This window comes from Rhinoraja longicauda, chromosome 26 (genome assembly GCF_053455715.1).
Source record: "Rhinoraja longicauda isolate Sanriku21f chromosome 26, sRhiLon1.1, whole genome shotgun sequence".
Taxonomy (NCBI): Eukaryota; Metazoa; Chordata; class Chondrichthyes; order Rajiformes; family Arhynchobatidae; genus Rhinoraja; species Rhinoraja longicauda.
The window spans coordinates 10247853-10260245 of record NC_135978.1 but is presented as its reverse complement, the minus strand read 5'-3'; the positions used below and the strand labels follow the sequence as shown (position 1 = coordinate 10260245).

General features: G+C 39.0%; 1 protein-coding gene across 1 annotated transcript in view; it reads left to right on the top strand.

The window, feature by feature from the left end:
• Positions 1 to 12393, top strand: part of tyw1 (tRNA-yW synthesizing protein 1 homolog (S. cerevisiae)) — a 119002-nt gene that overhangs the window by 39273 nt on the left and 67336 nt on the right. The window contains exons 11-13 of the mRNA XM_078422461.1: positions 1043 to 1152; positions 9022 to 9199; positions 11007 to 11142. Of these exons, the coding sequence (XP_078278587.1) occupies positions 1043 to 1152; positions 9022 to 9199; positions 11007 to 11142 (424 nt within the window). The remainder of the gene's footprint in view (positions 1 to 1042; positions 1153 to 9021; positions 9200 to 11006; positions 11143 to 12393) is intronic.

Sequence of the window (12393 nt, the reverse complement as noted above, 5' to 3'; positions counted from 1 at the left end):
AAGTTGTGCGAATTAACTGAATTTCCTAAACTAATGTTGCGGGCTAAATGTAAAATTGCCTTTTCTCGTGTCAGAGTCAAACATCACTAATGTGTCTAATTTGTTAGGAAGCTCAACAAATTACACAGTAATGGGAAGCCAGGCTTCCTAACAAATTAGACACATTAGTCATGTAATGTTTATCTCCAGCATGAGAAAAGGAAATTTTACGTTGAGCCCGCAACATTAGTCAGTTCTTGCAAAAAGTCATTATGAAGATCATTTTGTGGAATCTTTAAAGAATTGATTTGCATGCATTGAGAAGGTCCTGAACGCTAAGCATGGCTTGGATAATGGTTTAGTCCTGAAACCAATAAATGCCACGCTCATGGAGATAAACAAAACTGCAGATGCTGGAATCTTGAGCAAAACACAAAGTGCTGGAGGAACTCAGTGGGTCAAGCAGGACCAACAACTAAAGAAAGGCTTTTGTTCAACACATTTTGCAACCTAAGAGAAAGAGCAAGTGGTGTTTTCAGAAATCCAGTTACGTAAAAAGACAACTGAAGGGAAGCACCAATATTCTTTTTGAAGGTATCACAAAATGCTGGAGTAACTCAGCAGGTCAGGCAGCATCCAGGTCTGAAGAAGGGTCTCGACCCGAAACGTCACCCATTCCTTCTCTCCTAGATGCTGCCTGACCTGCTGAGTTACTCCAGCATTTTGTGATACCTTCGATTTGTAGTTATTTTCCTACACCAATATTCTTTTGATTAATTGTGAAAAATCGGGTTACAATGACTGAGCTGCTGTAGCTATACCATATTGTTTTGTTAACTAAATCATCCGTTGATGTACGAGCTGAACCTTGCTGGTGTGGAGTCAATGTTAAATGCAACTATTGCCAAATATCCCATACTTTTCAGAAGTATGTTGCATAGTGATACAGATTCTGTTTACTGTGTATGGATCTTTGTATCATTTATATAAGCTGGACTATTTTGGGCCTCCCTGGGTTAAAACTATTATAACTGACTGACATTGCACACATCTGTTTTTACAGACATCATACCAATCCCGTTGGGACTGAATGGCGATGGAAAATTGACGAAGCCGATATGATATTGAAAGAAGCAATTGAGAACCATCGGAACCTGATCAAGCAGTTTAAAGGTAGTTATCAAACAGCTACAGGAAATTTCCAGTATGATATTGGAAAATATAGGGTAAATATTTTGTTCCACAGAGTTAATGATAGTGGAATAAAAAGGAAATGCAGATGCTGACTTATACCAAAGATAGACACAAAATGTTGGAGTAACTCAGCGGGTCAGGCAGCATCTCTGGAGAAAATGGATAGGTGACATTTTGGGTCGAGACCCTGTTTCAGACATAATGATAGTTAATGGTAGTGGGACGGGTTAACAAGGATGGATGGCAAAGGACCAGGAGACAGTTCAGCTTTTGTCTTATTTCCATCATTTGTCTGGAATAGCACCTGTATTCAGCCCAGCCAGCCTTTCGAGGAGCAGGGATACTGATCCTAAATACCCATTTCTTTAATTCTAAACCAATTAGTGCCCTACCTGCACCAATACACCATCCTGGAAAGTTTCCAGTCAGGTTTCAGAGCCTACCACAGCACAGTCTGCCTTGTTGAAGGTACACAACGACCTGCTTCTCGCCATCGACACCGGCGACTGCAATCCTGCTCCTTCTCGACCTCAGCGCAGCGTTCGATACAGTGGACCACACCATCCTTATTGACCGTCTCCGGTACGCGGTTGGCATTGATGGCACTGCCCTGAGCTGGTTCGCTTCGTACCTCAAAGATAGGAGTTTCGCCATCAACATAGGCAGTTATTCCTCTGCTCCAGCTAGCCTCTCCTGCGGAGTTCCACAAGGCTCCACCCTAGGCCCCATTCTCTTCTCTCTATACATGCTCCCCCTTGGCCAAATCATTCAAAGGCACGGCATTTCTTTCCACTGCTATGCCGATGACACTCAGCTTTACCTCCCCCTGAAACCCAACAACCAGTCAAATTTAAACAGCCTCTTACACTGCCTTGAGGACATAAAATGTTGGATGGCACAGAACTTCCTCCAATTAAATGAGAGCCAGTCTGAGGTCATCCTATTCGGCCCCCCCGACTCCATCAAATCGATAACAGGCAATCTTGGAAGTCTATCCTGCCTAGTCAAACCGCATGTCAAAAACCTCGGCATGATATTTGACTCTGCATTAAAATTTGATAAGCAAGTCAACGCTGTGGTAAAAGCCAGCTTCTTCCAACTTCGAACCATAGCTAAAATCAAACCTTTCCTCCAATTCGACGACACAGAAAAAATCATTCACGCTTTCATTTCCTCCCGCCTAGACTACTGCAACTCCCTATACACTGGGATCAGCCAATCTTCCCTGTCCCGCCTGCAACTGGTCCAAAACGCCGCAGCGAGACTCCTGACGGGTACCCGTAAAAGGGACCACATCACCCCGATTCTGGCCTCTCTCCACTGGCTCCCTGTACGGTACAGAATCAACTTCAAGCTCCTCCTATTCACGTATAAAGCCATAAATGGACATTCCCCCCCCTATATCAAAAATCTTCTAACCCCCCTCTCTAACTCCAGGTCCCTCAGGTCGGCCGACTTGGGGCTACTCACTATCCCGCGGTCTAGGTTTAAGCTCAGGGGTGACCGCGCTTTTGCGGTTGCAGCTCCTAGACTGTGGAACAGCATCCCTCTCCCCATCAGAACTGCCCCCTCCATCGACTCCTTTAAGTCCAGGCTCAAAACCTATTTCTACTCCCTAGCGTTTGGGGCTCATTGAGGAGGCGCTGTGAACTGTTTGCGTGCTACTATGTTTCATTTTTTTCCTTAGTACCTAATCAGATGTACAGCACTTTGGTCAACGTGGGTTGTTTTTAAATGTGCTATACAAATAAAATTGACTTGACTTGACTTGACCTTTCCTCCAAATAGCTTCTTTATCTGTTCCTTAGTATTAAAATTTTCATACTTAAGAAATAAAAATCTGACAATGCATTTCACAATCTCAGAATCTTTTTTTGCTTTATAGCTGTTTATCCTCCTCAGAAACAAACTACATTTGAGAAGTGCTTTATTGCTTTGGGATATTTTAAAAGCAATGGAAAAAGCACGATACAAACTGCAGATTTGTATAGCTGTTGGACCTAAATCCCATTCAGGATCGCCAACCATGTTTTTTTTTGTAAACCAGCATCTGCTGTTCCTTCTTGGCTCCTTGTGTTATCTTCCCCCTCCCAGCCCTTCTTAATGTTGAGCATCTCCTTGAAATCACACCTTAACCTCATCTGTTCTAGAAAACATAACACTACTTTTCGATATATTTGTATTTCCAACTACTCAGCATTATTTCAGTGAAATTTGTGCTCTACTCTTATTTTAATAGAACGTTCTTACTTTGTTTAAAAAAACTGTTCTGACCCAATGAATATCTGCAGCCTTTTCTGATTTTATTTTGTTCCTTACCCAGTATTCCAGCAACTGTTCACATCTTGATTTTTCCTCGAAAAATAAACAGCCACAAATAAGTCCTGACTAACTGTCATTACAAGTAACACTTTAAGGCACAAAACTCCAATACGAAAAGCGGGTCAGGTTGTGACTGAGTTAAAGATGGTATTAGGTCTGGGGAAAAGGTATATAAGTCTCAATTTGTATCCCCAAGATCAATTATAGTACGGTCAAACACGGAAGTGGAAAGGAGGAAAAAACTTAAGAACATGCAACTATTTTCTGTTGGAAGTGCTAAATTGGCACGATCATAGATGCATTCGTAGAGTCATTCAGCACAGAAGCAAGTCCTTTGGCCCACTATGCCCATACCATTTATGCTAATCCTACATGAACCTAATTTTATTTACTCAATATTTCCATCAGCCTTTCCAACCCCCCTCCCCCCCCCTTCTTATTCTACCACTTATCTACACACGAGAGACAGTTTACAGTGGCCAATTAACCTAATAACGCATATATCTTTGGGATGTGAGAGGGAATTGGAGAACCTGGAGAAAACTCATGCGGTCATAGAGCAAACTCCAGACAGACCCGGGTTGTTATAAGGCAGCAACTGCACTAACTGTGCCACTGGAAGGCCGAAACCAGCCTCTGCACATGGTACAAAGAAATCACTGAGCACTGGATATAGAAAAGGCTGTGACTGCAGTGCTATAGAATTGTCCTCCTGAACTAGCCATGCTTCTCGGCAAGTTGTTCCAACTCCACTGCCACACAAAGTCAGTGGCATTTGATGGTTAATTCTTAAAACACAACCTTATCAATACATCCATCCAACTCTCCTCAACTGCTGTATATTGCGTCCATTAAATCTGGCGTCTACCCAGCAATGTATAAAATGGCTTGTATGTCCTCTACACAACTACCAGGACTAATTCAATCCAGCCATTACCATCCCATCAGTGTACTCTTAATCATCAGCGCAGTGATGGCAGTGTTGTAATGGTACAAGGCTACGGTGTTTAATTAATTCATCATTGAACTGGATTTTCTTTGTTCAACTTATTGCACATGCTGTAGTTACAACTGGAAAAACAAGTGATGGTCTCAATATGCAGCACTTGAGGAGAGTTGGATGGATTTATTGATAAGGTTATGTTTTTAGATATTAATCATTACATGGCACTTGCTTTGTATGTGTACATATAATGTGCCAATGAATCACAGGGCTAATCTGAAATGTGTTTGTATCCATTGAGGAGGTAAACATAAAATTCAGGAAGAAGTAGTTTACCCTGTAATTAGTGTTGGAAAATAAATTCAATCCATACAGTCTAAGCATATCAATTGTTATTCAATTGTCAGCTGTCTTATACATCTGTGTAAATAAACATGAGGGTCTCTATTGGTGCAAGTTTTCAGCCTGATTCATAGTGTGTCACATGTTATAAATGTGAAGTTGGATAATAAAAGACCAACAAATGAGAATGAAGTGGTTGAGTAATGAATAAATGAAAACGACTTGGAAGCTGTAAATCTGTTGATGAGGAGACAATAAATAACAATATGGACAGTGAGTCAAAGATGACCTGTAAGAAAAATCTATCAATAACAAGCTAATGCAACAAATCCAATCATGCCAAAACCTTATAGAATTTTCTAAAATCTATTTTGAGATTTATCTGATACATTTTGTTCTATAAGAAAACAGCTCTTAAAAATTTGAACAGTTCTGAATGAAATTTGAATATATTGTGGTTTCTGCACAGTGTTCAATGATTCCCAAATCTCAAGTTTAAATATTCTTTAATTTCTCTTAGATACATAAAAATGAGGATGGTCAAATTATGAAGTAGTGGTTGAACAAAGTTGTTTAATTTATATGCTTCTTTATTTTCACCTTATTCAAATCCCGAAGATTTCTGCCTGAATAAAAAATATATCCTGTAAATGCTGCAATAACTAAATCGTTTAAGGGGTTGAAAAAGAAAGAAGAAACTCAATATAGATGTTTGGGGAGTTGTGAGGATGCTAGAGTTGGTAGCGAAAGATATACCTTTGTTCAAAGCCAGGACTCAACATATAAGGCTAACTACTGCCTTCTCAGCAATTGAAACTTGCATATTGGATCTGGAAATAAATCAGGCACTGTGAACTGGTGTAACTTCCTGAGAGAATGGTAGGTAGCCTATGATAGATGCAGTTTCATTGGACTTCATTGGAATCCTTACCATATGGCAGTTGATATTGGTTTATTATTGTTACGTGCACCAAAATGTTGTGGAAATCTATTTTGCGTGCTGTCCAGTCAAATCATAGCATGCATGAATACACACAAGCCATGCACAAGTACAACAGAGAATAATAAACAGTTCAGAGATAGAGTGGAGAATCGGAAGTGGCCGCTCAGATTATGAGGTCTGTTCAGTAGACTAACACAGTGGGGAAGAAGCTGTTTCCGAATCTGGTGATATGTGTTTTCAAGCGTTTTTATCTTCTGCCCGATGGGAGTGAGGAGAAGAGGAAATGACCAGTGTGTATATCATTTAAAAGTGTAATAATCGTAGGGAATATATTTAGCGACGTCTCTGCGGCGTCAGTGTGAAACGGTTTATGAATGAGAAAGAGAGATTAATAAATATATATAATAATTTTTATGTAGGGGTTCCCTGAGACATGAAAATTATTTCAAGGGTTCCGCATGGGTAAAGAGGTTAAGAAACGCTGGATTAGCATGTCTGGGTCAGGAAGTTGAGGATTCAGTTACAGAAGGCTGTGCTGACTCCCAGGTTCAGGAGTTTGAAGGTGAGATTGGTTTGAATTATGGTGTTAAAGGTGGAGCTATAATCAATAAATGGGAGTCAGATGTAGGTGTCTTTGTTATCCAGATGTTCTATCGACGAGTGTGGAGCCAGAGCGATGGGGATCTGCTGTGGACCTGTTGGGATGGCTGGCGGATTACAGAGGATCAAGGCTGTCTGGGAGGCTTGAGCTAATGTGCACCATGGCCAGCCTCGCAAAATACTACATGATGGTGGATGCCAAAAGCCATTTTGGCAGTTATTAAGACATGTCACCTTGGTTTTCTTTGGCATCTTTGGATGATAGTAGTTGTAGGAGCCATTTATGCGCAGGAGGGCCGATCTGATATCTACGATGATGACTGTCAGTACATGTACTCCCGAGGCTGTCGGGGTGGGTGACATCATTCCACTGAACTCCTGTTCAAAGCAAGCATGGAATATATTGAGCTCGCCATGGAGGGTTGCGTTGTTGCCTGCGACAAGCTGTTGCCCGACTTCACTTTGCAGCCTGTCACAGCATGCAAGCCTTGCCTCATTCGATGGTGGAGTACGTAATAATCCTGGGATTGTAGCTTGATCTGGAATTTACTCTTGACCTCCATGGTGGCTTTGCAAAATATGTGTAGAGATTTCTAGAACCGCTTGGGATTGTTTGACTTAAACGCCGCAGTCTTGGACTTCTCCCGGGAGTGGATATCATGCTCTATCCATGATCTCTGGTTGTAGAATACTCATATTGTCTTCTTTGGCACGTATCGTCTACACACTCACAAATGAAATCTGTGACGGACGTGGCATGTTCATTTAGATTGGCTGCAGAGTCCTTGAATACGTTCGAGTCCACTGACTCAAGCTGTCATGTAAGATCCCATCTGTTTCTTCAGACCAGAACTGTACCTCTTTCTGTTCCTTCTGCTTCTGTTACTGTTTCTAAGCAGGGAGTAGAATCACAACCAGGTTGTCACATTTACCAAAATGCAGTTAGGCGATGGAATGGTTGACCTCTTTGATGGTTGTGTTGCAATGGTCACGGTGTTTGGGCATCTTGTTGGGCAGGGGACATGCAGATAGTATTTTGGTAGCACTCTGGTAACAGCAAAGAACCGCAATAAATAGGTGTTGCGGATATATGATAGTTTTGCTTCACTGCTGACTCCCTGTACATTTTTTTTCAATTCAAACAACCCACTTCTTTTCCTCTGTTCTTTTCCTCTGTACTCTCCTCATAATTTCAATCATCCCATTTCTTATCTTGTCCTTTAGCCTTGTACTATTTTGTTTTGCTTCAAATTTCATCCTTCACACGTGTGTAAACTCGTGCAAACAAAAATTGTGGCTCTGTAGTTTTCAAAAAGAATGTACACTCCGTACATTTAATCCATACCGGAATGTCTTCAATTCCCAAAAATAGGAAACAAAATTGTTAAAGCAAAATAAAGTGCAGTATATCAATTACGAAATGATATTGATGCATCCTACAAATGGATGTTCAGTGCATATTTAATATTCAGCTAATAGCATAATTGTTCTGGGAAAACATATCATAACCTAGACGAGGTTTTGGAATCCATCAAACAAACATATGGAAACAATCTGGTTTATAGTCATAGAGTAATACTGTGTGGAACAGGCCCTTCAGCCCAACTTGCCTGCACCGGCCTACATGTCCCAGCTACACTAGTCCCACATGTCTACGTTTGGTCCATATCCCTCGAAACTTGTCCTATCCATGAACCTGTCTAACTGTTTCTTAAACGTTGGGTTAATCCCAGCCTTAACTACCTCCTCTGGCAGCTTGTTCCATACACCTACCACCCTTTGTGTGAAAAGGTTACCCTTCAGATTCCTATTAAATCTTTTCCCCTTCACCTTAAACCTATGTACTCTGGTCCTCGATTCACCCACTCTGGGCAAAAGACTGTGCATCTAATCCAATGCCATTACGTTTTAAATATATTCTTTAAATACACTGTTTTTCATTTTTATCATTTTATTTTAAATTACTTTGTATGGCAGGAGTTTCAGTGACCCAGGAGAAAAGATTTGTTGACTTTCTTCAATCTATTCTTTAGGTAAATAAATCTTCTGGGTCCATTGCACCAGAGGATAGATGGTCAGAACAGAGATAAATATCCAGATAACATCTCAAGGTTATGTTCTTTGACACAATGTTAATTGCTTTCATAATAGAACTTGATCCAAATCAGATTAAGAACCATAATCTGTCATGAAAAAAATCCACAAATCTGTCATGAAAAAAATCCACATTCAGGGCTCAATTGGAGTAAATGTTACTTAATGTTTGAACTATGACTGCTTTGATAGAATACCATCTTATGTTGGTGACATGTCAAAATGGCTTCTGAATAAAAATGTTCTTTTGTTTAGTCAGCTTCTGCAACTGCGAATAGTCGTTTTGCCTATGCATTAGCATATAAGTGGACAAATTAAAATTAAGATGATTAATAATCAAGATTTTAAAAAATCAGATCTTGCAAAAATGTATACCCAGGTTACTTATTATACTGTGTGTAACACATACAAAGAATTTTGATGTTAATTACTTTTAAAATGCAGTTGGTAATGTTTTATACTTGCATTTTGTCATTATAATGCCTTTCAATTAGTTTTTTACAATTGAACAATATCTTGGGGAAATACACTCTGATCGATTACTCCAAGCATATGACTAGTTTGTTAAGCTAAGATTTTACTCAAGTATCCGTTGTTCTTGCAGGTGTACCTGGAGTAAAAGCTGAACGCTATGCAGAGGGCATGGTGGTGAAACACTGTGCATTGTCGTTAGTCGGAGAGCCGATCATGTACCCCAAAATCAACCACCTTTTAAAACTGTTGCACCATCAAAACATTTCCAGTTTTCTCGTAACAAATGCCCAGTTCCCTGAGGAAATCAGGTGAGAATGAAATTAGCTGCCTTAATAGATGAAGTTTTGAAAAATTAACTTAAATGAAAATTGTACATTTTTTTGATCAATTTCAACTGGTTACTGGGTTTAATTGATGTTGGACCCTGTCTAATGAAAAGGAAGCATACTTCCAGCTGTGTGCTTATCTAATAAAATATGTTCAGTTTTCAATTAATTAGATATAGACATTTAACCGACCTAACAATATCTACAGTGGAAAGAAAATTGGGAGCTGTTGCAAAGAAAATTAAAACGTTGATCTAATTTACAACTGAATGTAGCAGGTTCATTCTCTTGAATTCAGCTGGATATTGGGTTAAAGTGATTATATTTTTACACCCATATTTTTCTTTTAGCGTGGATGAACCAATTGTTTTAAATGTCATAAAAATGATATTGACACAAAAGTTTTCATTTTCTAGAATGAATATATTATTTAAATTATAAATGTATATATTATATAAATTATCAGTTTGTAGCACCAATGTTAATAAAAGCCATATAAAGTTTAATTTTGTTAAAATTAATGAAATATAAACAGGAATGTAAAAGATAGATAATATATTTATGTCTGCTGAACAGACTAAATCAAATACAGATTTAGACCATAAAACTACAGTAGGGTAGATGGAAAGGACAGGATTGGTAAATTGTAATGTGATTTCAAACAAGGGGCACAAATATTAAACTCTGCCTGCAACAGGAGCCAACTAGCATTACTTTAACCAGGGCATATAACCAGTTGTAATGCTAAATTATAATTAAGAATCTTGACAGGAAAATAAAATAAACAATGCTAACAGGACTCTATGGTTCTAAGTCCAGAATGTCTGGTCTCGGCCCGAAACGTCACCCATTCCTTCTCTCCTGAGATGCTGCCTGACCTGCTGAGTTACTCCAGCATTTTGTGAATAAATACCTTCGATTTGTACCAGCATCTGCAGTTATTTTCTTACATTATCTGATTAAAATCCTATTTGGAGGTTAGAAGCTTCATCAAAGAAAAAATATTTTAATAAAAAGTATTTTGAATGATTTGATTGGTACATTCACAAACATTGATGAGTATGGCAAACATCTTAAAATAATTACATTGATATGTTTAAAAAAATGTCAGTCGGTAGTTCGAGCAGTGGAATTCAAGTCACAGGAATGTGTTTCTAACTTGGGCAATATCAGTCCACCTCAAGTTATTTGACTTTGTATTATGTTTGTATTGAATTGAGGGAATTGCTTTAATAACCACTGCCTTGTATTTCAGTTTGACCAACATTTTGGGCACAGTGATCTTGAAAATCTTTTTCCTTGGTCAATTTGAAAACAAGCAAGGGAAAGGAAAAAGTTTAAAAAAATCTTTTATCAGGTGGACTTTAAATTCAATTTCAGGAATTTGATCACAGGAGTTTAGTTTAGAGACACCGTGCAGAAACAGGCTCTTTGGTCCACCAAGTCCATGCCGACCAGCGATCCCCATGCACTAGCACTGCCCTACACACTAGGGACAATTTATAATCTTTACCAAAGCCAATTAATCTACAAACCTGTACGTCTTTGGCGTGTGGGATGTAACCAGAGCACACGGAGAAAACCCACGTGGTCACGGAGAGAATGTACAAACTCCGTACAGACAAGCACCCATAGTCAGGATCGAACCCTGGTCTCTGGCGCTGTAAGGCAGCAACTCTACCGCTGCACCAATGTGTCACCTTGATAAGTTTAAGTTACAAGATAAAGTCTTGTTTTTGCAAAGGCATAATTCATAGAATAATGTGCTCCAATTTTGTTCTTTATTCAGAAATCTTGGGCCAGTTACTCAGCTTTATGTCAGCGTGGATGCGAGTACTAAAGACAGCCTCAAAAAAATTGATCGTCCACTCTTTAAGGATTTTTGGTCAAGATTTCTTGAGTCCTTGAAGGAATTGGCAGACAAGGTATGAAGGTTGTTCAGTATTACAAATTTATATCTCATCCAGAACATCTATACTGGTGCGCTATTTAACTTTTAGACCATAATGATATACTGGCAAAGAGCCTGCAATCAGTATTTAAACATTGATGAAGTGGGCATGTCACATTAAAGCTTAGATTTGTTTGGCCATTTAATTTCTAAATGGTCACATTCTCCATTATCATCCTTTTCCCGCTCCCTCATCTCCTGTCCCTCCAAAAATAACATATGGCCTGCCTGTTACCTGTAGACAGTATTAACAACTGAAGGGATTGAATGCTAATATTTACTGTTGAATTAAGTGACAGAGCTTCAACTGGTTTCGTGACAGCTTGGATTCTGCGTGTACGAATGACAATAAAACTAGAAAATACTTGAGGTTTTGCAAATGGTTAACTTTATACACTCTGTTCCAAAATATTGATAACTGGTTTGTATGGTCTATAAATATTAGTTCTATATGTTATTGGAATTAATTCATCATGCTCAATGTAATGAATGAATGGCCAATGTAGATTGAGCAGGTGACACTGGGCTGGATTGAGCTCAATCCAAACAGCCCTCACTTTCACTTCTTGCAGAAAACTCTTAATTGTACTAGCTCGTCACAGCTCCCAACATCGTGCCATGTTACTGTGGAGGTTGAGTGAGGAAGAGTATGAGCAGTAACTTGATTACAAGCACAGAAAAGCTAAAAAAAACTGTCCTTGGACTCCTTGGTCTACTGACATTATAGACTGTTTGAAATCTCTGGAGATTTGATCTCCACACTTGGGCATGTTATCTGATTCTGAGTAACTCCAGAGGTTAATGAAGGCTTACCCCTTAAAAGAAAGACAGGGGAGATAATCTCTGTGTTCTACTCAAAACCAAACATTTTATTGCAGTTAACGTGTGCTGTAATCTTTGAGGACTATTATCAACATTCAAGAATTATTTATTATATTTTCTGTACACCAGTGAATACCATTCTTCTAAGATGATTTATTTTCTCCAGCATGTCCTGACTTACTGGTTTTTAATTATTTGTGGTTATTACTTCAGGCTTGATTGACTTTTTCACCCAAATCATTGTGTTCTGCTTAGTAATTTCCCTTATTTAATTTGTTGTCCTGCTTTAACATGTAGCTTCTCTGCATATTGAGTATTCAGAATTATTCAGTATTATATAACATGGGTTTATTTACAGCTACTCAGATTGAATGTGTGTGTGGTTATGAACATGACAAAGATT